Source organism: Bactrocera tryoni, chromosome 4, assembly GCF_016617805.1.
Source record: "Bactrocera tryoni isolate S06 chromosome 4, CSIRO_BtryS06_freeze2, whole genome shotgun sequence".
NCBI lineage: Eukaryota > Metazoa > Arthropoda > Insecta > Diptera > Tephritidae > Bactrocera > Bactrocera tryoni.
The window spans coordinates 41,392,746-41,419,315 of NC_052502.1; the positions used below are offsets into that span (position 1 = coordinate 41,392,746).

The 26,570-nt window shown below is 34.0% G+C and overlaps 1 protein-coding gene across 3 annotated transcripts in view; it reads right to left on the reverse strand.

Annotated features, from left to right (window-relative positions):
• Positions 1-444: 444 nt before the first annotated feature.
• LOC120773932 (innexin shaking-B) overlaps positions 445-26,570 on the reverse strand; it is a 69,973-nt gene continuing 43,847 nt past the window's right edge. For 2 of the 3 annotated variants that reach the window (XM_040103132.1, XM_040103131.1), the window contains 5 exons: positions 9,555-9,709; positions 9,227-9,291; positions 4,424-4,590; positions 1,219-1,397; positions 445-1,119 (listed from right to left, as the gene is read on the reverse strand). In XM_040103132.1, coding sequence (XP_039959066.1) covers positions 927-1,119; positions 1,219-1,397; positions 4,424-4,590; positions 9,227-9,291; positions 9,555-9,709 — 759 coding nt within the window. In that variant the 3' untranslated portion in view covers positions 445-926. Of the gene's footprint in view, positions 1,120-1,218; positions 1,398-4,423; positions 4,591-9,226; positions 9,292-9,554; positions 9,710-12,134; positions 12,151-26,570 lie in introns of those variants that run through there. The other variant, XM_040103133.1, reaches the window with a different exon arrangement.

Genomic DNA, 26,570 nt, shown 5'->3' on the forward strand with positions numbered 1-26,570 from the left:
ATTTCAGCTTATGATATTGGAATTAATATTTTTTTTATTTTTCTTTATTTTATATAAAATACATATATATGCAAGTATTGGTGTAAGTTGGTGTGCTGTCGGCGCTATGATAGATTTTTTTGGTTGGTTTCTTTTGGTAGAGTTTTATATAAAAGATGAGAGCTCTCCTCACTTCCTTCCTTCCTTCCTTCGTTGCCGTCGACAAGTACACCACTGCAAAGCTTTGAATTTCGAGCTACATGTGAATGTATCGATGCGATGTAATGTGATGTGATGCATGTAGTTGTGAGGATGCTGATTTTGCCTGTTATTGGTGAAGTAAACGCGGCCCATTGCTGGCTGGTAGGCTGGCTGACTGCTACTTGTCCTTGTTGGCTCTTTACAATAATGCAATCTTTCGCGGGTGTCGTCTCAGTCGTAGTACTTTTCGGTTGTTAATATAACATGACAAGCTATAAATATTTGGATGCGTCTCGATGATTTACGAATGTAGGTGAGATCGTCTGCTTGAACACGCTTATTTGCTATTCCTAACATATGCTACGCTTAATTGTTTAGTTTACACACATTCGCACACATATATGTATAAACAATTCGTCGCTGTCACACACTATTTGACTTTTGGTTTATACTAATATCGTCTATTATGAAAGCATTCTGCTTTTTATATTTATTTCTTAGAATTTGTTTTTATAGCGGATTATATTAAATGCCGGTGAAACTGATGGCGTTAATGTGGTTTCGCTTTTTTTGGAGTTTTTCTGTTGTTTTTATTTTTATTAGTTTTGCATTGGTGAGAATTTTTGGAAGCCGGTGCTACTGCTGCTGTTACTAAAGCGGTTTTGGTGTTGATATTATTATTGTGATAGTGACGGTTATATTGAGACGACAAATTGCATTTTGTATACTTTCTAATACTCCCAATATCATGCATCCTGTATTTCACCTTTCAGTCCAGGCACCCTATGGTGTTGGTTATGTCCTAAACGATTGGCTAAATCCTGTACAACATCACGAAATATAACCGTATCTATATTTTCACCTAATAAATATAATAAAAACCAATCGCCCATCTTCGACCGACGAACGATTATTTCAATAGCGTCTCGACGCACTAACCTAAAATTAAAATAAAAAAAATTATTAAAATTAATTTAATTGGAATTTGCGTATAAAGAATATAGATTTTTACGAGTGTATGTCTAGGTTTGTGCTTACCTAAATCGCATACGAAACAAGTACACCCTCATGCGTGGTGAAAATATAATTACCACCCTGTATATTAACGTTAACAGTGTTAGAAACGTTAAAAGTATGAACCAAAACCAAAGGAAAATGTATATTTTCTCATTAACAACATTTAATGGCAGTATGCAAATGGCGTCGTGTTTCTCCACCTGAAAAGATAAATTATTATATGTAGTTTTTTGTACAAAAGTAATGTTTTCACACTTAGAGAGTTTTAAAGTTATAGAACCGATAAAATAAGTTCAAATGAAACTTAAAGTGATAAATTTTATTGCAATAAGTGTTTGAATAAAATTCTGGATTAACTCGGATAAGTGTTTTAAAGTTCATACTGTCCCATCGCACCCTTCATTGGTTTACAAAGTTGTTTATAAGCACAGGTAATAGTTTACTCATGTTTTCAGTAAAAAATAGTGACCAATTAGAGCGCTCAATTCTTAATATGGCACTAAATTTGATAGTTTCACGCTTATTGATCTGCCCGACTGAAGGCGCTTGGCATTAACGTAATGAACCAAAATGTTGCGGATCATTGTCTGTAAAGTTGATGCCATCTTCTATGTTAAAAAATGGAGGCCAATATGCCTTCGACATAGAAATTACCCAAGATTGTAAATTTGTCCGGATGACAGTCTCTTCTAAATTTTTGCGCTGCAAATGCCATGCAAGTTTAGTTATTTACGCCCCTTTAAGGCAGAAATGTGCCTCGCAGTACATGAAATTTCAAAATAAATTTTTATGATTTCTAAACGTTTTCCAAAGTATTATATATTGAACGTTGGACACATGTGCTTACTTTAACAGCTGGTTTGACCGCTTGCTATCCCTCTTGGAAGTGCTACCCCTCAAAAACAACCCAGATATTAAAATAAACTTTCCAAGACTTGTGTTTAACGTCATAATATTGAATGCGCATAGGCATATTTACTTCATAAACTGTGCCTGTCTATATATGAAACTTTATAACTTATATACTTTAATACAATTAAATTTTTTTTTATATAATAGCTTATTTACATGATTGCGATTTCATTGCTTATGATTGAACTTAAAATTATTTTTGTTTTGTAAAACTAAGTGTGCTAAACGGTATACAAATTTCGTATTTGGTTTGTTAAGAGAAATAGTCCAATTATTTGGTAAAAATAACCTTAAGGGGCTATACCAGTGTAATGCATGAAAAATTAGGCGACTTTCGTGAATTTTTTGAAACGAAAGTACTCTATTGAATGATTCAAAATTCTTTAAACGTAATATGGTATATTTCCAGCTATATTTTTAGATTTTTTTTACAAAAATATTGACAAATAACGGAGTAATGTGCTATATTCGGTGGTGATAAGAAAAAAATTGCCCCAACTACTGACATGCTTCCGTCCGAAAATAGTAGCCGAAACAAAAAAATTCAAAAGGTTTATTAAACTTAAAAATATTTCCTATACCATGACCTACGATCTTTGAAAAATATTAAAAATTAACAAAATGGCGTAGTTTTGATCGTAGTCATTGTTTGGTAAATACTCAGTTTTAATTTGAAGTCGATTGGTTAACTTCTTGTTGAGTTATGATGTCAGCAATTTTGAAAAATGTCGTTTCGAGAAAAACGTGTTTAAGGTTCACTTATATATGTATGTTTGTATCTGCGAGCGATCGGTCTTTAGAACGCTACCAGCCAAAAACTATTTAAGATACGACTTTGCTGGTTTCACAGAATATTTTTGGAAATATAAACTAACGAAAAAACAAAACAAAAAAAATGTGAAAGTGTCACACTGGTATAGCCCCTTAACTTTTTTTCCAGCTTTTGAATAATATGTCAAGCGTTTAAGAGCAACGAATCGAACAAACCATACCAGTTGTTCGAACGGAATGGCTGCTCATAAATTTTGGTTGTTTATGAAATAAATATTAAGGGAAACGTTTTTTATATTTACTGTGCACATACTATGGAACTCAAAAGTAATTCCAAAAAAATCAAAACTTTAACTGCGGCTGCATCGAAGCAATTTTTTATATTATAAAAGGGTATACAAATATCTATATATTGATTATACAGCTACATACATATATGGTATTTTAGAGAGTCTAGTTATGGCTTTGCCAAAAATACGTGCCCAATTTCGAGAAGATATTTTGCTAAATAAAAAAAGTTTTATATACGTTATGAGTTCAATCGGTTAGTTTGTGTGACATAAGATCTGAACAATTTCTTCAGAGTTTGTAAGGATGCCTTCCTTAATAATTTGTCTTAAATTTTTTGAAAAAACTTGTCAAAGTTTTTCGTACAAAGACAAAAGTTTAATAGGTTAGGTTATGATCTATATGCAATAGTTGTCCGGTATCGGCAGTTCCGAAAAATTAGCAGCTTCTTTGTGACAAAAGGTATATCAAAAACTGAGAGGCTAGTTCGTATATATACAGACATACGGACGGAAGGACAAATACTTATTTAATACATAATAATTCTTTAAATAACTCAAATTCGGTTATTGCAATTTCATCATTTTCTCAAATCTAGTTTAACGATCTAAGCAATGAATTGCACAGCTCCACAAAATTATAACCTTTGTTATTCTGAATAACTTAGCAAATGTTGATGTTTTTAAATATCCAGTTTAAGAACTTCTTCATGAGTGTATTGAATGTGCTCGTCATCATCATGTGTCAGGAATAAAATTCATTTTTCCAGTCATTATTCTGCATACGTTTTTCGTGCATTCAAAACAAAAATCACGTGATCCCCACTCTCAAGCTGCTTACCGAAAATACGAAAAATCTCAAGGTTATAACAGTTTTGGAAAGTGAATCGTAAAAAAGTTTTGCGTTGATAGTCGAACCATAAAGAACCAAATTATGAAGAGGTTGTGCAAAATATGCTGAAATAAATTTTCTGCCAATTTAAGTGAGGAAAACGAAAAAGGATCTAAAATTGATGGAAGAAAGGTATTGATTTTGACGGGTTCATTACATGATGTCGTTTACTGCAGATCGTTAAAAGAGATTATTATGAAAGTAAAAATTATAAAAGAAGTTTTATGTTTTCGACATTTTTCTATGTGTATACTTGAATATTCAAAATAAATATGTATGTATGATAATTTGTTTCGTGTTTTCTGATGTAAAATGGAAATGAAGATTTAAATATAAACCAGTGTATTGTATTGTAGTTATATACCTCCCCGCTTGAACCGTATTTAAAAAATGTACATTTGGTCATTCTAGGGAATATGTAGATCATGGGATCCATTCGATCTTCTTGATCGTCCTCCATATATTTTATAACCTTCCAGCCAAATTGCAAAAATTCGCCATCGAAAAATCGATTCATAAGAAACATTTGACCTGTGAATTAAATAAATGTAAAACATTATAATTATTAGCGAATTGATGTTTATACTTATTCATATGTATACCATATACTACAAATGTAATATATGTTTATTACTACATTCTATTTCTCTACCATTATTATTATCAATAAATATTTGCGGATTAAGAAACTCGGCAACGCTATAATTAATTAAAAGGGTTGAGCAGAAACAAAAAAATAGTTCTGGAAAAATACTCCGTGATTTTGCAGCAGTGGGTGGTAGAATCAAGTTCATTTACGATATAAATTCTCTGAAATCATTACCTGATGAAAACACATATGGTGAAAAGATGCTCATGGTTTAATTAATTTCATGTACTAAATTCTCTAGTAGATCTAATTTATGTTATGAAGACAAGTAGTCTATGTAGTGCAACAACTTCAACTGAAATTTAATTGATTCATACTGAGGATTTCTAGATTTATTTTATTATCTGTTTCAACACTTCTTTATCTCTGAAAATTTGCAATTAATATTCAACACTGTGTAAATACTACTGTGATCAAATTGAAAGGTGATTTTTTTTCCATTTCATCTCCTTCAAAGTAATCCTCTCCCGCTGCAATATACTTATGCCTACGAATTTTCCAGTCATCATAGCACTCGGAAAAATTGTCCGTCGTGATGGCCATCAAATCGTTCTTCAATTCAGCTTTTATATCCTCAATTGAGTTAAAACGAAGTCCTCGGAGTGGTCATGTGAGTTTGCTGAATAGCCGGAAGTTACGCGAAGGTAAATCAGGCGAATGCGGTGGTTGCGGTACGATATTAGTTGAAAATGTGGCGAAATGATCACGAATAACCGATGCAGTATGAGACGGTGCATTATCGCACTTTTTTGTTCAATAAATTTGGACATAGTAAAAATCGAGGAATTGATTTTTAAAGCCTCACAAAACGACGCGTATCTCAAATAGGAATGAATATTTTGAAGTGAAATTTGGCATAGATGTCACTAACAGTACCACCAACATACATAAAAAAAATTGCCGATTCGAAAAACTCGCGAAGTATAAATTAAAAATTCACCTTTCAAATTGATTTGGCGATGTTTTGCCACTGAAAATAGTAGATGTAATGTAATAATATCAGAATATTGCACGTCAAACAAGAAGATAGATATATAAGAAGATGTAAAGCTTTAGAATAATTTCTAGATATAAAAAAAATACCATTTTATATTCCCAATAATTTCATCATCAGCTGCTGTCAAGTTCAGCCGAATTAGAAATGGCTATGTCCGCTGCTTAGTGTAAAATTCAAACAGAAGTGTGGTACATCGATTTTGAATAGGAAAGGGCCAAACGTAGTCAGAGAACTCTTAGATGCTGTATGTGGTGATTCTTCCTTCAATTACCATTAACTAAAATTGATTACATGACTTCGATTTTATTTTGCAGACTTATCCGCCCTTATAAGGATAATTGAACATGTGAATATCTTATGCGAAGTTCAGAGGATTTATCTTCTCTTTGGACCGGTATTTAGACACTGCTGATTTTAAAGGTATTCTCTCTACATACCAAACCAATTCATTATTTCTTGCCTAAGTAAAAGGTATACCGATATAAAGTAAGCGTTAAGATACAAGTGTGTGGGTAGAGGACATTTGTTGTGAATCTTGGTTTTTTTCTGTTTGGTTGACATGACCTCTGTCAAACATATTCAGCAACATTACAGTTATTGAACAAACAACATCATACTTTTTCATTGTTTTGGAAATGTCAAATTTTGTTCGGAAAAGTGATGAATTGCGGAAAGAATTCATTTTTTGCTTGTCGAGGCATATTTACATATATCATGCTCTATCAGAAGCAACATGAAAAAGTTGGTTTCAAAAAAACATTTATGCATGTTTGCTTCAAATACACGAAAGAAAATCATCGATTTGTCACTGTCGATGATAAATTGATTTAATTTAAGAAACCTTAAATGAGAAAATCGTGGGTTAATCCGGGAAAACAATCAAAATCGATTGCAAAACAGATTTATTTGGTAAAAAGGCAATAATATGTGTTTGGTGAGATCGGAAAAGTGTGGTATATCAGGAACTTCTACAACCTGGTGAAACATTAATACCAAACTGCTACTGTAAGCTATTTATAATATGGTATGCATTGTCGTATAGTTCTACAAAACACAAAATCCGCAATTGGAATTTTGATCCACATATTCGGTGTCTGTGGGCTTGATTAGTTTTGGTTCGATTTCGAAGATTTTTGGTTATAAGGTAACCCCAAGGGCACCATCAAAGTTTTATCCCGACACATTTAATGGTGCTTGATCGAGATCGGAAGAGGCGGTGCCACGCCTATTATACAATTTTGACTCCGACTCCTATAAATTTTTATTACATTATTCTAGGTGTAAAATTTAATATTTGCGCACTTTTAATAATTTTAAACAGAACCGTTATATGGGGATTGGGCCTGGTTATCGCCAGATTTCATCCCTTTTAAAGTGTCGGTTGGGGTGCTTAAGTGAATTGGTCACTTTTTCTCAAAATATATTGCCCACAAGTACCCATTGCTACTGCAATTTTCTATGCCAAATTACAGTTTTGTATCTCAAATTAGTGCTTAGTTATCGCTTATTACACATACTTTTTTGATTAATGGCGTTTCGTAAGCGTAGCAAATTCGCCTTAACTTTTTTCCAAGGAGTTCAATTTCATTAGGAAATCTTAATTTTTACTCAAGTTATCGCTTGCAGAAACGGACAGTTACTCAGATTTCAACTCGTCTTTTCTTCCTAATCATTTATATATGAATATGTATACGAACCCCAAAAATTCGATTATTTTTTTTGGCACAAACAACCGTTAGGTGGACAAAATTACTAAAGTCAATAGCAACTTGCAACATGTAAACATCGACTTGTTCTAATGTACATACTTACATACTTATGTATATGCTAACTGTCTGACCGTAGTAGGCGAAAATGGGTAAAAACGGTGCACAAATTACCTCAGATCATATATTTCTTGTACTAAAAATTAGGTTGTTCAATAAGTTATGTCGTTCGATAAGAGATAGTGTCGCCGTGCCACAATATTTCCTTACAATGGAAAAAATTGCATATCGTGCAGCGATAAAATTTTTATTTTTGGTAGGTGTAGCACCAAATTAAATTTACGATCGAATGTTAAAAGTGTATAATGATTGTTCACCTACAATTATAACAGTAGAAAGATGGGTTGCTGAATTTATACGGGGTCGTATAAGCCTTGAAGACGATCCACGTGAACGACGTCCAAAAAACGCATCAACACCTGAAATCATAGCCAAAATACAGGATATGGTTTTGGTCGTCGATAGACTGAGAAAAATTTAGTGGAGGCTCTACACATCTCATTAGGCAATGTAAGCCATATTTTAAGTGAAATTTTGGGGTTCAGAAAGCTGTGTGTACAATGGGTGCCGCATTCGCTAACAGTAGAACAAAAACACATTCGACTGCGACTTTCTCGGCAACATTTTAGCGTTTTAAAAAGGATAAAGTGGATTTTGGGCGTCGATTCATCACTATGGATGACACTTGGGCTTATCACCATGATCCTGATCAAATCAAGAGATTAAAGAGTGATGTGAACCTGGTTGTTCGGCTTCGAAACGAGTTAATGTTCGGAAATCGGGAAAGAAGGTTATGGAATCAGTTTTTTGGGATGCGAGTGATATTTTGTTTGTGGATTACTTGCAAGCTCGTAAAACAATTAGTTCTGAATATTATTGCAACCTTTTGGACCAGTTGAAGGAAAGAATTCGTGAAAAGAGACCCGGTTGGGAAGCAAAAAATAATTTTGTTTTCAGAACACTGTACCGTGTCACAAAAGCATTTTGACAATGGCTAAAATCCATGAATTAAAGTTCGAATTGTTGAAGCATTCACCGGATTCACCAGATTTTACCCCCAACGACTTTCATTTGTTTCCAGAACTCAAAAAATTTATGCGTGGCAAGCGTTTTTCATCAAATGAAGAGGTCGGATGTTAAAGTATATTTTGCAGACCTTCCGGATTCTCACTTCAAGAATGCGATCCACAGATTGGAGGATCGTTGGAGCAACTGTATTAATGTTCAGAGAGAGTATACTGAATAATAGAGTGTATTTTGAATCATAAAATTGTGTTTTTCTTACCAAACGACAAAACTTATACTTACATGTATTGAATTCTGATTCTCTTATTGAATTTTTCCCCACATAACCGATATACTAAATATGATTTGAGTTTAAATCGCATATGTAGTAAAGAAACTTAGTGAATTGAAGGAATATAATATAAGTAAATAAGAAACAAAATATAATTACAATTCATTCGCAGTGTCGTAGAACCCTAAAATCCAGTCACAAGACTTTTAATAAACAGTTTCGTCAGCATCTGCAAATATTTCACCACCCTTGAATTGCGCAAATTGCGAAAGTATAAAATCGTGAGTTACACAGAACATAGCTCTTCTGTACTTGTATTTATTTAGGGACTAGTGGATAAATGTAAATTTCCAAAATTCCTAACTGAGAGTATACCACATGGGAACATAAATTCTCGACCCTACCTATCCGAGGAAACTTTCAATGAGCTAATTATAAATTACTGCTTGCGTACTTACCTATCACATTTATGAGTGCCAGTAATTCGCACACGTAGTATCTGTAAGCCCACCAGTTGTGATACCTAATTAAAAAACAAACAAAGTAAACACATAAGTAGAGGTATATTTCGATTAATAAATAAATCGCTTTCATATGGCACAAAATATAGTGAATAATTATGTGCGAGACAGTCCCTGTATATGAACTTACACACCTGCAAAGCATTTCCTCTTGGAATTTAGAACTAATTTTAAATATTTTATTTGTTTATTTAATGAATAAACCAAACAGTAAATATTCGCTCCCACGTGAAAACTGTTTTTCAATCGTAAATAAAGCACTAACCTTAGATTTTCCCATAAGTAATCTAATAGTAATTTCTTTTTTTGTTTTTTCTCGGCTTCGGAACAAATTCCTATATCTAAGTCCATGATAAGTGCATGAATTTTGCCACCTTCCCAAGATTTCCACAGCCATCTTGGTGTGTAAAATAAAATCGCCTGAAATGGGAAAGAGGAAAAACAAAATAAATGATTAATTTAAAATATTCAAAATAATTCAAAATGTGTACTTTAATAACATAAATATGCACTTCTACAAGTAAAGTGGAACTTCTCTCCGCGTTTTAATTCAGATCCACTTTAGAATAATTTGGACTATTTTTTGACATTATCCGGGATATAATTTACTTTAAGAACCTATTTATTACAGAATTATCTATTTTACCTGTTTTCCAATAAGAGTGAAATGATTTCTTTTCATACAAAAAACACGCTAATTGTCAAGGATTCAAAGGTTTTTTATTTAGTGTGAAGTACAATCTATACAATTAAGTCGATTTGTTTTTGTTCCTTTTTTAAAGTTGTCAACACTTTATTATATTAATGGTGGCAAATTTTCAACTTGCATTAATTTTGGGAGAGTCTGTACATTCTTTGAATTTTCAACAACCTGAAATAGATTAAAAAAATAATGTGAACCATTTAGCGCAGTACAGCCAGAATTCGACCTACAGATAGAGAAAATTTACATTAATACCATATACTGATTAAACTTGGTCCACTTGTTTCGCCTTTAAAACGATGAATAGCACTAATTGCTAAAATTCTAACTTATTCACTCTTGTATCAGTAGTAGAAATATTTGGTAACAATAAATTACAACTGTATTATATGGTTAGACGTAATAATTCTTCATAAGTTAGATATACTAACTGAAAATGCGCTTCTCATAAACTTGATGCAACTTCTAAAATGCGAAAAGGATCTCCAAAACGATTTCATTGTTTAATACATAATTGTAAATATATTGGAAAAAAGTCTGTCAAAACTTCTCCTAAATTTCTTGTAAGTCAACTACAAAAACATGCCGATAATGATTTCAATCTGTCAGATTGATTTTACAACAAATTTCCTAGAAAATAATAGCGACGTCTTAATAAGTTAGAATATTTCAGTTAGTCAAGTCTGATGATATCAAAAATGTGTACATTATTTTGACCCGTTTTTACCTATTTTTGCCAATACTATATTTTCCTAAAATGCTACATACTCATTAAATGCTTCCTGTTATTCATAAAGGTACCTCACATACTATCACCAATCGTATCGAATAAAGTCACCCGGATGTTATATGTTTGGTATATGAGGGTTAGGTGAAGTTCTCGCCCAATTTTATCCAATTAAGACACACTGTTATCAGTAGTAAGACACACTCTCTCATTTTCATAGAGATAACTCACATGTTGGCCGATATAATCGGTCTAAAGTTATCCGGAAGTTCGAAATCGTTTTATTAGGTATATGGGAGCTAAGTATTGACACGATTGAACCAATTTTTAACCAAGAGACTTTGTCAGGAAAAGATTATCGCCCTGCATTTTAATTATATATCTCACAAAGTGACCGATTTTTGGGGTAAAAGTCAACTATAGGTACTGGGCACTTAGGAGCTTGAACAGTTTTTTCGATAAGTTGGATTTGAACAACCTACTACTTTAAAACCCTCTCATACCCTCTCAGGTTTAATGTCTCTAGCGTATCTAGTTATTGATTTATCGCACTTTAAATAGTTTTAACAGTACCGTTTGCACTGTTCTTAATAGTTCTTATAGAAATTGTCCTAAGAGAGTTTTGCCATTGTAGCTGCAGTTGTTTAAGAGATGTGTACATTAAACACGCCCATTTTCTCAAATTTTTCAGCCCGGGTTCCCCTTGTTACCCTAATTCTCTTTGTGAAATTACAGTTCCGAGGAAAATGTGATACTTTTCAAATCCTGGTATAGCTGGCAATGATCCATTTTTGATTACCTCAAGTTTGTCCGGAGAATACACTTAATAGCAATCTTTTAAAAAACTGCTTGAGCAACTCGTAGTCGCTCAAACCGTAAAATATGCATTTAAAAATTAAACTATACGGATCGGCTGCAAGTTGTGCTGCAAATCTGCCATCAACATCGACAAAGTTTTCTGTCGCTCGAAACCTTCTAAACAAAAACATTACAAATAAAATGTTACTAGAAAATAATTATTTGAGACAAATTTTAGATGCTTCAAGTGTAACTAAAACTGCTTTTAGTGTAAGAAAATTAAAAAAAAAAAAAATTTTAGAAAACACAATCATTAGAGAATCCCACTTTGTCTGTAGAAAATTTGTTACAAGTTTTATTTTGTTTTATCCTTGTAGAAAAAGTATACAACAATTTAAAACTTAAGTTTCAAAATACAACACCGAAATTGACCAGATAGATTGAATCATTATAGCATATACATAGCAGTCATACAAACTGAACGATCAATATCAAGTTTTTGTAAGGAATCTTTTAGTTTCTGAAGCGAGTATTATTAACTCAAGATGTTGATGTTATCTATAGGTTATATACGTTACACTTCTATGTTTTTCATAGGTGACGATAACTTCAGTTACCTCTGACAAAATAATATCACACAGAATTATAGAAAAATACGACAATTCTGAATTTGTTAATGAAGGACAGGAGTTAAAAGAGTAAAAAGTTCTTTCTTCGAGTTTCGTACTGAACTGACCGGGCACCGCCCTACTTTGTATGTATTCTGGTTTATTTTTTTAGTAGACATCACTCAAGTTTTTTTTTGGTTTCACATAATTTTATTTTGCACGAAAGCGATTTTCTACAATCTTGTAGTGCTTGTCCACTGCATTATTTTATTAATTACATAAGCATTAAAGTGTCAACCGCAATCTAGTTGGTGAGCTTACGGTGGATACAAACACGCGAACGTCACGCATGTATTTTGTCATTGTTTTGACAAGCATTTGAACGGAGATATTTCAATTTTTTCTAAGTTGGAAAAGTCCTTCAGTGGCGAAGCTGCTTTAGTATTTTTATAAAATTAAATAAACAATATACTGACAATCTTTTCACTCCAATGTATCGCTGCTGACGCATTCACTTGAATCTTAAGGCTTAGTTAAAAATACCATCAATTACCCTATGAAGTACTGATGGCATTAAGCGATAAGGTAAACAAGCTAACGCCACAAGTGACAAAATGTCCGATTTTAAAAATTTATGCTAATTTCGATGACATATTAATAATAACTTGTATCATAAATTAGCCAACAATAACACCTCCTAAAACAATAAGCTGTAAATAACAAGAGCCCCGTGTCGCCAAATCAAATCTTGTCAACGGAAATTATTTTCATTGGCGACTGCAGGGGCGCCATTATTCTAACAAGTAATCCTTTTCGTAGGCGTTTCTCCGCTTCGCCTGCTGATGAAGTTCGCAGTGTCATTGTCATTCGTTGCAAGTCACAATCGGTGCTTTCATTCGTTTTGTATGATTTTTGTGTTTCACTAACGGCAAACACATGCCACTCTTGGTAGCGCCAAATGTGAGCGATCAACGCTATTTTATGATGGATCTTAACATTTTGGACACTCGCAGTAAAGTTAATTAAATCCATAGTATTTATTAAATCACTATACCATATTGCTATAAAGTTTTATTATTGTACTTAAAAATATAGCTGTTCGCTTGGCTTCTGTATTCATACATTGACATATAGATCAAATGTTTAGGTATGTGTACCTCCTCTTTAAAAAAGTAATGACTTATGACTATGAAAAATATATAAAAGTAAATATACATACATACATATGTACGTATATGCATGTAGGTATGCTGGCAAGCAATATTTCTGACGCGTTGAAATGCCATATTTTTTTAATTTATGCGATTCTGAAATACAACTTTTAATTAATAATGAAAGAGGTGAAAGTTCAGTCATTTTATATTGGCAATCTGTTCGCAACAAGTAAAAGCTTTTTACGAATACGATTTTAAATCAAAATTATATTTGATTGCCAACATTTTATTCGTCATCATCATGACGGAACTGTATGTATGTATAGTATGTATGTATTCTTCACAACTCGACGTAAAAATAAATATGGAATTTAGAAAAGGTGGTGGTTTGGATTTCAGTCTGTACGTCTGACTGCCCGTATAAGAATTAAATATATTAATAATTTAGATGACTTGATAAAACTTTGTTTCTTGGGACTATCGGAATGTTGATATCGGAGATGAGTAGGACCGAACTACTACCACGCTAACAAAATTTCGTTAATCGAAAACGTCTAACATTACTAAATAAATACGGCAGGAGTATCAAATGGTAGTGAACGAGAGCAAAACGAAATATCTCCTGTCATCAAACAAACAGTCGTCGCACTCGCGACTTGGCTCTCATGTCACTGTTGGCAGTCAAAACTTTGAAGTTGTAGATAATTTCGTCTATTTGGGAACCAGCATTAACACCACCAATAATGTCAGCCTGGAAATCCAACGCAGGATTGCTCTTGCCAACAGGTGCTACTTCAGACTGAGTAGGCAATTGAAAAGAAAAGTCCTCTCTCGACGAACAAAAGCCAAACTCTATAAGTCGCTCATAATTCCCGTCCTGCTATATGGTGCAGAGGCTTGGACGATGATGAGTCGACGTTGCGAGTTTTCGAGAGAAAAGTTCTGTGAAAGATTTATGGTCCTTTGCGGGTTGGCCACGGCGAATATCGCATTCGATGGAACGATGAGCTGTACGAGATATACGACGACATTGACATAGTTCAGCGAATTAAAAGACAGCGGCTACGCTGGCTAGGTCATGTTGTCCGAATGGACGAAAACACTCCAGCTCTGAAAGTATTCGACGCTGTACCCGCGGGGGGAAGCAGAGGAAGAGGAAGATCTCCACTCCGTTGGAAGGACCAAGTGGAGAAGGACCTGTCTACGCTTGGAATATCCAATTGGCGCCACGTAGCGAAAAAGAGAAACGACTGGCGCGCTGTTGTTAACTCGGCTATAATCGCGTAAGCGGTGTCTACGCCAATTAAGAAGAAGAAGTATCAAATATTACAGCAAAGAAGAAGTGGGAAGGACTCAAAGGTGCCGGAGTGGAAAAATTGCTCCATTCATCTTTAGGTGAAGTTTTACATATACTGTAGTATAATATTAGAGATACTATAGTTTAGTGCAGAAAATGTGTAATAGTCCAAAAATTACCACAGCTCATACATGCCACATCCAAGTGAATAATTTCGGCCGAATATGCCTTCCCCTATTCCCAATATTATCGATAGGGAGACTTCTGACTGTGTTAATACTCAATCAATGTGACCTATTTCTACCAACCGCACTTGTGTCCGCAAAATATAATTTATAATGCAAAAATGTATACACTCTGTTTCATTGCTATAATAACATTATACTTCTGTGAAATACTGAAAAAATGTGTTCCCGTTCCAGAAACGAATGATGTAATTTTTAAGCTCTATGGTAACTCTAACAATTCTATAAAAACAATTTTTCTCTAACGGTACTTTTCCTACTATTATAGGTAGTAAGCGGAATGGTTATTCGACGATTGGCCAATACTATTTTCTTCATTCATTAATCCGGAACGCTCTGCATACATATTTCACATAATCTCGACCCTCTGAAAACATTTTGTACCACCGCTAAACGTCGGTTTTTTCCAAGTTTTCCAAAGACTAACTTAGATTCGCCATCTTCGATCAATAGTGTTTATCACATAAAATTTAACACAATTTCCACAACAGCACACAAAAAGTTATTAACCCAAAACTTATAAAGTGCCATCACTAAGCACTAAATTAAGATATAGAACTGTAATTTCGCACTGGGGATCGCAGTAGCATGGGGCATCTGTGGGCAAAAAAATTTTTAAAAAGTAGGCTCAAATAGATCTTATAAGAACTCCTATCCTTCTTCTTCTTTACGGGCGTAGACACCGATTTCGCGATTGTAGCCGAGTTAACAACAGCGCGCCAGTGGTTTCTTCAATTGGAGATTTCAATTTTCGTTCGCCGAGAGAGGACTTTATTTCTCTATTGTCTACTCAGTCCAATGTAGCTCCTGTTGTTGGTGTTAATGCTGGTTCCAAAATAGACGAAATTATCTACAACTTCGATGTTATGACTGTCAACAGTGACATGGGAGCCTAGTCGCGAGTGTGACGACTGTTTGTTTGATGACGGAGTACCAGATTGTTCAATAAGTTTTGTCGTTCAATATGAGAGGGTGTTGCTAATAACCCAATATTTTTTTTTGTTTTGTTGGTACAGTCTTCATATGAACATATGTGAAGTTTCATCTTAATTTGTCAATTAATTTTTTGTTTACAAGCCATAGTAATGTCGCCGTGTCACAGTATTTCTTTACAATGGAAAAATTGCATATCGTGCAGTGATAAATTCTTATTTTTGGAAGGTGTTACACCAAAAGAAATTCCCGAACGAATGTTAGAAGTGAATAATGATTATTCACCTACAATTAGAACAGTAAAAAGATGGGCTGCTGAATTTAAGTGTGATCGTACAAGCCTTGAAGACGATGCACGTAAAGGACGACCAAAAAGCGCATCAACACCAGAAATCATAGCCAAAATACAGGATATGGTCTTGGAAGATCGTCAATTGACTTAGAAAGATTTAGTAGAGACTCTACACGTCGCATTAGGCAGTGCGAGGCATATTTTAAGTGAAATTTTAGGTTTTAGAAAGCTGTGTAGACAATGGGTGCCGCATTCGCTACCAATGGAACAAAAACAAATTCTATCACCATGATCGTGAATCAAAACAAGAGACTAAAGAGTAGTATGAACCTGGTTGTTCGGCTTCGAAACGAGTTCGTGTCCGGAAATCGACAAAGTAGGTTATGGAATCAGTTTTTTGGAATGCGAGAGGAATTTTTTTGTGGATTACTCTCAAACTGCTAAAAAAATTAATTCTGAATATTATTGCAACCTTTTGAACCAGTTGAAGGAAAAAATTCGTGAAAAAGACAAGACAGTGCACAAGAGCATTTTGACAATGGCTAAAATTCATGAATTAAAGTTCGAATTGTTGAAGCATCTACCGTATTCACCAGATTCCGTTTTTCGTCAAATAAGGAGGTCATAACGGCTGTTGAAGCGATTTTGCAGACTTTCCGGATTCTCACTTCAGGGATGGAATCCAAAGATTGGAGGATTGTTGAAGCAAGTGTATTAATGTTCAGGGAGATTATACTGAATAATAAAGTGTACCATGCATCGTTTGGTATCGAACGGCTCGGAGAGGTCCTTCTCGATTCTGATCTTTTCGTGTTACTCAACGTCAGTTTACACAGCCGTATTAGTTTTGCAGGGATACCAAATTCAGACATCGCGGCTTTTCGTGCTGTCGAAAGTAGCTTTGAAATCGACGAAGAGGTGATGTGTGTCGATTCTTCTTTCACGGGTCTTTTCCAAGATTTGGCGCATGGTGAATATCTGGTCGGTTGTTGATTTTCCAGGTCTAAAGCCACACTGATAAGGTCCAATCAATTTGTTGACGGTGGGCTTTAATCTTTCACACAATACGCTCGATAGAACCTTACACGCGATATTGAGGAGGCTTATCCCACGATAGTTGGCGCAGAATGTGGGGTCTCCCTTTTTGTGGATTGGGCAGAGCACACTTAAATTCCAATCGTTGGACATGCTTTCGTTCGACCTTTACAAAGAAGCTGATGCATGCTCCTTATCAGTTCTGCGCCGCCGTGTTTGAATAGCTCGGCCGGCAATCCATCGGCCCACGCTGCTTTGCTGTCCTTCAGACGGGTAATTGCTATTCGAACTTCTTCATGGAGAGTTATATATAGAATATGTGTATATATAAAATTGGTTGGATCCTCTGGTTGTTTTTTTACACTTTAAGGTATTTGCCTGGTTTTGATTTCTGCAAGTTGCAAGTGTATGAAATGTTCGGGTAAACCTGAACATAGACCTTCCTTACTTGTTCAATACAAAGTTTAGTCAATATCTTACAATCTTTCAGCGCGTTGGAGCCCCATAAATTGCGAAAGTATAAAATGTTGCATTGGATCGGAATTTAGCCTTCTTTACTTGTTTAATATAAATTTTCGCCAACACCTCAAAGTCTTTTCCTGCCGTTGTATATTGCCAATTGGTAGAGTATGAATGAACTCAGTCCTTCCATATTTGTTAAATATTGCTAAAAACTAAAATTCTAATTTTGTTTTATTTCAAAACAACCGGTATAACACTCAATTTAAACATTAGAATAAAACATGCAAATACATACTTATTTATTTCCGGTATTTTCATCTTATTACAGTATATTATATTATATAGTACATCGGTTATTTTAATATTAAATACCCTAAAACTTAATGAAGAAATTTCCATACAACAACTTGATTTAGATCGTTCAGTTTGTATGATAGCTATATGATATAGTTATACGGTTCCGATAAATAACCAGGAATGAGGAACAGTACGCGTATATCATCTCAGACATAATGATGTCAAGACTTTCTTTGCATACGTTCAGACACTCTCTATCATATACTATCTATATTACTCATGTCCCTGAAAACAAGCCATCCTTAAACATTTTTCGATGTAAGTAGGGCTTAAAAATATGATTTCAAATACTCCTCCAGCTTATATGTCCACAAAATATGTGATGAAATAGGGCCGTAGCGGGTTTTGAAGCATGTATAAAAGTGTACTATAAATTGTTGCAACTAGTTCATCAGTTCACATCTTATTTTTTAAGATTAACTTTCACCAATAAAAATGGTGTAAAGTCAATAGAAGGCAAAATTTCCCATATTTGGGATCGTTTAAAAGTCTGTCAATTATTGTAAAGACAAATTAGTTGATGGCATTAGAAATAGCATTACATACATATAAAACACGCGTGTTTGAAATCCATAAGCGCATATTCTTAAACTGTGATATACAGTGTGCGACAAAGCTAAAACACGCAATCTACCGTGTCGGTATTTAAATTAATAAGATCATAAAGTAGGTAGTAGTTCATTCATTCTTAGTTTTTGAACTCGTAAAAATTACACAAATTAACTTATTAAAAAAATATATAAAATTCCAAAAATCTGGTGCGACAAAACTGAAACACGAAATGGTTTTATGATTGAAAAATTTATGTTCCCATTGATCCTCTATGGGATTGAGATCTTATGACTGTGCGGGTCACTTCAAAACCTTTTATAAAATAGCAGTGTATTTCTGGTCGATGTCATGTTGATAATTCCATTTTAAAGGCATTTCTTCTGCCGCATGCGGCAGCATAATATTATAAAAAATATTTTTGTACATAAATGATATTTATATGATAATTGGCCCTATTCCATACCCTGGAAAACAACCCCACACTAGTATATTGCCTGTAACGTTGATTTAGGCGTTGTCTCTTCGGTCTGCCTACCAGCTTCAGCCCATCTGAATCTTTCATATTAAACTTCGATTCTTCAGAAAAAATAATAGTCCGCCATTTGGTAATCGTCCAATTTGTGTGCATCCTTGCGAATTCCAGTCACGCCAGTCTGTTATTTAATGAAATATACGGCTTTTTTGCCCTCCTGTAGCATGAAATCGCTCTTGGACAGCTGTCTTACAATAGTTGTTGTAGATATAAAAGAGTATTTTTTTTATTTCCCGAATGACTGCTTTAACCTCTGGTTCTGTTGTTTTCCGCGGTCATCCATCAGTATGCACTTTAACTAAAGAGCCTGATTTGCGAAATCGGCTTAATGTTCGGGAAACAATAGTATGTATGATTTACTCCAAACTTTCTTGCAATAGTCATAACCGATTCTCTTTTCTTAATATCCTTAACAATGTTTTCTATAAAATCAGCAGAATACTTATTTCGAACCATTGATACATATATCTTTCATTTTAATCTACAAGGTGTCTTCAAAGCAAACTAAAAAAAAACGGAAAAAATTGTTTTTTCGGCAAAATCAATTTATTTTATTCAAAACCGTCTCCTTCTGTTTCAATACAGCTTTTTGCTCGGTCCAAAAGCATGTCGAACGAATGTTTTCGCTCGTTGGCCGGTATGACCGCCAGAATACCGGTGCAAGCCTTTTGAATGACCTCTACGTCTGGATAACGCTTTCCTTTAATGGGCAAATGCATTTTTCCGAAAAGGAAGAAGTCGCACGATGCCATATCAGGTGAATACGGGGAGTTCTTAATGGTTAAAATGTGATTTTTAGTCAAATAATCGGTCACAAGCCTCGATCGAATGTTGGATTCTGAGCAAAGTTTGAATTTTTACCAAACATAAATTCGCTCATTTCCCGATAACAACAATAATTCCTCAAAAAAATGTTATAAAAATTTAAGGCGCCACCTGTAAAAGTTAACTTCGAAGTACCGGTGTATTAATCAATTGCGTTTATACAATATGTTGGTGTCGTCAAACATGGTGACCGCGTATATCAACGTATCCAGATAGTCTAAATTACAATCAGTCAGGGGTAGAATTGTAAGCAAAATATTTGACAGACGCCGACAAATCAGCATGGCCGCCAGAGCCACCAACATCTACCCGCGCCTATTCAAAATTCCATTTCTGTATACGCATGTTTATGTGAAAACTTACTTTTGCGTATGTTTTCTGCTTAATGCATTCAACTTGAAAATTGATTTTGAAAATATGCCAAGTATGCATTGTAGCAAGGCGATTTTGTAATTGTTTTCAAAAATTATAATAAAAGCTCACAACACAGAAGAAAACGTTGCCATGCAGGCAAACGGAAAATTGATATATGTATGTACATACATACGGACATATACTACAAACGGAAAGCAACGATCGGTATACGAAAGTGCTTGCAAAATTTCACGCTTAATTTCAACGAAAACGTCATTGATGCATATCTGTACTTTGAACATGCAGGCGAGCCGAATGAGTGCCGGTGATGAATTTCTCTTGTTTTATGTACGAACTTAATTTTTTACGCATACATATTTAAACATAAGAGAGTATTACTCAGTTTTAGAGAATTTTTTTAAACTGTGATTGCTAATATAATTTACTCGATATTTTAATAAATTGTCTTACTTTGTTATAAACATGAAATAAACTTGTTTAAAATTGTTCGTGTCTATCAAAATAACTCTACCCATAATTTAAGTAAGATTAAATTTATTATTAAGTGGGCCTTCTTGACTAGAAAAATATTATTTTTTACATTATCAAAGTTTTACCATTTAAAAATATAGAGATTTTTCAAAATTCGAATTATTAGCGGAGATATAGATAATGTGCAGACCCAGCATCCAAACTGGTTCGTCTCTACGCCAAACTTTCAACGCGTTTTTCTTGAAACTGTCTTTTTGTATGGGTCCATATTTCCGAATTTAAATTTTTACTATATATCTACTTATCACAAAATGTGGTACAATAAATAATTTTTTTTTTCAAAGCAATCGCTATTTTGTGAAAACTTTTTTTCAACTTTTCCGTGGAACCGGACATTGGGACATTATTTTCGATTGACAATTTATTGTTTTGGTTTCAGAGTGCTAGAGGGTTTGCCAAGGTTTACCCACGATCATGGTCGCGTGCCAAGTTTTTTCTATATTCTTGTAATAGTAATAAACACCAAATAGGAAAATGTGAACATTTAATGGCTAAGTTCGGGTGAAATCGAACATTTTATTTTCTAGCAACTTGCCAAGATTACAGCCGGCAAAGACCTTCAGATGTAGCCGATATTCGAAAACTTAGTGAAAAGATTTGACGAAATCGTGAATGGAACATGCATATACATATAGATGCTACAAACTTCGTTGCAAAATCTTTGACGGTGGCCAAGCCTGGATTGACGGCCAGGAAGGTTCTTCTATGTGTTTGGTGGGATTGGCAGGGAATAATCCACTATGAGCTGCTCCCCTATGGCCAAACGCTCAATTCGGACCTGTACTGTCAACAACTGGACCGCTTGAAGGCAGCACTCATGCAGAAGAGGCCATCTTTGACCAACAGAGGCCGAATTGTCTTCCATCAGGACAACGCCAGGCCACAGACATCTTTAGTGACGCGCCAGAAGCTCCGGGAGCTCGGATGGGAGGTTTTTTTGCATCCACCGTATAGTCCGGATCTCGCACCAAGTGATTACCACCTGTTTCTGTCCATGGCGAACGCGCTTGGTAGTCTGAAGTTGACCACAAGAGAGTCCTGGAAAAATTGGCTCTCCGAGTTTTTTGCCAATAGGGAAGCGAGCTTCTATGAGAGGGGCATTATGAAGTTGGCATTTCATTGGGAACGCGTCATTGAACAAAACGGTGCATATCTGACTTAAATCGCATTATTGTAACCAATTTTATGAACAATTGAAAATTCAATAAAAATACCGCAAAATTTTTTTGAAAACCTATTATATCAAACACTCACCGAGTTTCACTAAGATACTTTAGAGGAACACGGTTTATTATTTTCGTTGAAGTAAATCACATTTAGCTGATATACCGAAGGTTCGACAAACTTTATTTTAGGGAAGTATTAATCCGAATGTAAACTACAGAATTTGGTTGATGAGCAGCTTCTTGGAGAGAAAAGAACGTTTTCAAAAATTTCAGATCGATATCTCAAAAACTGGAAGACTAGAGGACCAAATTGATTCAGTTCGTCATGTTGATCATTCACATATGTATATACATGCATATACATATTTATATTTATATATATTTTATATATTATAAAATCGTGAGTGGCTTAGTTTAGAAAACATCTTCGTCGTATTTGTAAAGTGCAATTTTGAGAAAAACTTGTATGCTTCTCCATAACAGCGGATTGGACTAGGAAAACTTTTTTCCCCTATGCTACGAATTCAATGAGATTTTTAGGGCTCAAAAATGCGCCTTAAAGATGAAATATGATGATGACCGTATTTAAACTTTTAAGTCAATCAAAAACAGAAATGAGTAGTACATTGAGTACAATTGGGACTATACGTTCCATGGAAAATCGGTCCATCCTTTCAGTTTTCGAAAACAAACCACATTAATCTTATGAAAACGTTCTCACTCTATTTGTTCAGAATATTACATTTATTTTCTAATATTTATAGTCTAAAGTCAATCGTAAAGCGGGAAATTATTAATTAAGAATCTGTTCATTAGTTCGAACCGTCTATAGCATACATTTACTATACAACTGGTCGATCAAAATCAAGATATGGTAAAGAAATGTGTATTCCATTTTTTGCTACAAAAAATTTTTCTGTCCAAGAGTGTTATCGATTTCATGCTGTCGTGGTTTTTTTTTTCTTATTTTAAATTAGAATTGGTTGGAATTATAGCTAACTAAAATTCTGAAAACACAATTTAGTGGAAAAGAGGTACCTTTTTATGTCCATTCGTTGCTCCGAATACCCATACATAATACAGTCGAAAATGGATCTTCATGTTTCAGTGATTATTAATCTTTTTAGCACCGAAATAGTGTGACTGTACTGAATTTTTTAATTTTTTTAGTATAAAGCTTTTATTAAGATTTTTGATATATATACAGTTTCATACAATAGAAAATTTTTCTTCCCAAAACAAAAGTTGTTTTATTCCGCCAAGACGCCTGCATAGAGAGTATAAGCCACGCTACACATCTCATATGCAGAGAAAAACGTCGAAACTTATCGTTGTTATAGAGTTCTTAGCAATAAGAAGAGACTAAAGCTTCTCAGAGCCTGAGTTCGAACACACACTGACTGTACCATAAGTCAATAATTGTGTCTTAAAACTTGTAATTGTGGGTATGAAAGCGCTTAAATATGTTATTACAAATGTCGACTTTTATAAAAGCTGGAATATCTATACTATAAATATTGAAATGCAATTGATTTTATAAGTGAGTACTAGTTTTCATAATTTGCTTTAAAAATACACATTCAAGTATACAAGTATTTCCAACGAAAATCGTGCAGCGGATTATTGCTTGGTTCACACCAAGGAAACTACCATCAGCTCTGAAATAAAATATCCATTTGCTTTACGATGAATATCTTATAATTCCGCAATGTACAGACACATGTATGCATGATGAGCGAGTATTTTTCAAGTACATCTCCCACACAACGATGGCATAGTAGAAAATAAACAAAGAAAAATAAATAAACTATATGTAGTTTGTCGTCACTCTAATTCTTGGCACTAAACAAATCGGAGAGAACTATTACGTGTGACATGTGCCATCAAATAACCCAAAACTATTTCATATTATGCACGACCGCGACAATATGTGCAGGCAAATATTGAAACCTGTCAGTTTTGGACACATTACAACAACTAATTCAATAAATTAGACTTAACAACAATGCAATTAGTGCCTATCCACACAACATATATTTATTTCGAGTATTGCAAATACAATGTCATCAATATTATAATATTAAGGCTATTGCTTTATTTTTAGCAAAACTTTTGCATTCGGTTATATTTTTTGTAAAAATATATAATATCAACTCGGTGAAATCGCCGGGTCATTAACGGATCATAATGATCATTAACGAATCATAATGACCCGACAATTTCATTAATTTCTTTGAGCTTTCCAAAAGATGGGAGGACCGCTACATAGTAAATAAAACACTAACAGATAACTTAAACAGGTGCAATACTTGAAAATATTTACAACATCCATAATTACTTTCATTCTACCATTTAAAACTGTCTAAACCTTATTTGAAATATACACTAAATTCTTCTAAAAGTTATATAAATTATTATTTTAATAATTTTAAAATCTTTACTTTTGTTTTTTAACTCATAATATTCACCCACAAGAAGCATTGAAAAACATTTAAAAATTCAATATTTTTCTTTCGTTGCTCTTGAATTTCTCATGGGATTCGTTCTTGGAACTATTCTTAATCGACAATCTGTATTTGAGTCATATTTCACCACATCTACAAACGAACATCATTAATTTCAAATTTCTCGAAAGCCTTAAAGTTATTTCATCAAAAATTTCATAGTTTTTTCAGCACTCAATTCAATCCTTAACGGCGAAAGTTAAGGTCGTGGCGATTTTTGGAAAAATTAAAATAGGCAGAGTATTATATGTTTCATCACTCATACTTCACGCCTTATTTATAACTCATAAAGCTAATTGATATACATATATGTATTTAAGTTGATACACCTATATACATATACCTGTCACAAGCACATTTGTCTGTCCATGGAATTGCAAATACAAACCTTGTTATTTTGAGGAGATTAGTAATACTTTGGACACAATCGAACTGAAATTTGCTTCAAAAATTGGGATATAGCGACACACACATACCTCACATTCAATGGCTTTTAAACTATTTAAAGTTTGATAGTTGTTGAACGTCAATTTTAAGTAAAAAGATGACATAATCGGTGGCCAAATTGAACAATGCGCAAAAATCGGCTACTTTGATGATATATGACACGTTATTTTAGAATATAGTTCATATGTATATAATACATTAATGAAGATATAAAGGCAAAACAAAACTAAAATAATCCTAGTGTCAGGAAACGACCATATAAATCATATAGCGAGGGTGTGGATCTTTCCTCATTTGAGTTTATATCGTAAATAATATCAATACGTTGGACATCTTAGTTAAAATTTTTGTCGAAGCAGCTGTGACAGAAGAGGTCATGCGTCTTTTTGTGTTATTTAGTTTGGGCATTAACATTTTTTTTTGTTTTTTTTTTAATATTTTTTATCTCAAATATGTTGAACTTTGTACATGCAAAAGTCAGCCGAACGGCATCGTATTCTGATAAACATTCTCAAGATCAGCGAACGAACCTAAAGTAGTTTGCACATTTTGCATCTTGACTTGGAAGACGAAAAACGTCCTGGGCAATTAAGACAGTTTTAAGATGTGGAATTGAAAGCAGTACTCGTTGGAAATTTTTGCCAAACACAAGAAGAGTTCGCGGAATTTTCGTGAGCCTCTCACGCATACATTTCAAACCTTTAAAAACAGAATTGAACATTAATTATTGAAAGACCATTTCGCATATCAGAAATGCTGGTTGAACGGTACGTAAGGATGCCTTTTTTGCATCCGATTGTGAGTGATGTTAAAAAATGGATTAAATACGACAATCCTAAACGCAAAAAAAATCATATGTACCAGCTAAATCAACGGCAAAGCCGAATATCCATCACCAAAGTGTTCTGTATAGATATAGGATTAGAAGGATATGCTGAGAAGTTTTGCTTCACCCACCTTATAACTCATTTTGACTACCATTTGTTCTGTTCAATGCATAACGCACTCACTGGAATAAGGTTTGCATCAGAACAGGGTATCAAAAATAGTATTAATTCGTTCTTGGCCACCAAGCCGGCGCAGTTCTTTTGGGATGAAATCTAAAAATATATAGATAGATGGGCGAATGTTATAGATTCAAATGGACAATAATTTGAACAATACTATTGTACATTGAACGAATTTAGTTATAGACCCAATAGCTGTAAGATTTATTATTGTCATCGGCAAAAAATCTGTGGGTACACTGGTTATTTGGGAAGAAACATCCCACGATTGAAACGCCACTTAGTTTGGCGTAAAGCCTTTGCAATTTGTGTCATAAAAATAGGTATGTAATCTCCTACAGAGACATAAACAGATCTCTTTTATTTATGAAATTCCAAAAATACGGATCTTTAACTACTAGAATACCATAAGTACCATAACTAATATACAATTATGTATATCTTGATATGTATATACATACATACTTAGCTACTATGCACACAGTCAGCGGACGCCCCAAATTTTCATTAACCTGTCCTATGTTGATATGTCTATGTATTCATTTTTGGTTACTATTGGGGAATACGTTCGAAAGCCTTCGAATATGTACAATGTCTAGCGGTAAAAAGCCGGTATTCTTACTAATAAATTCAGTGCCGATTAAAAAGCATATAATTTTAAAGATTGCACAAAATACAACTTGTGAAAAATAAATAAATAAAGCATTTTCACGAAGTTCGCTTTTCTCCAG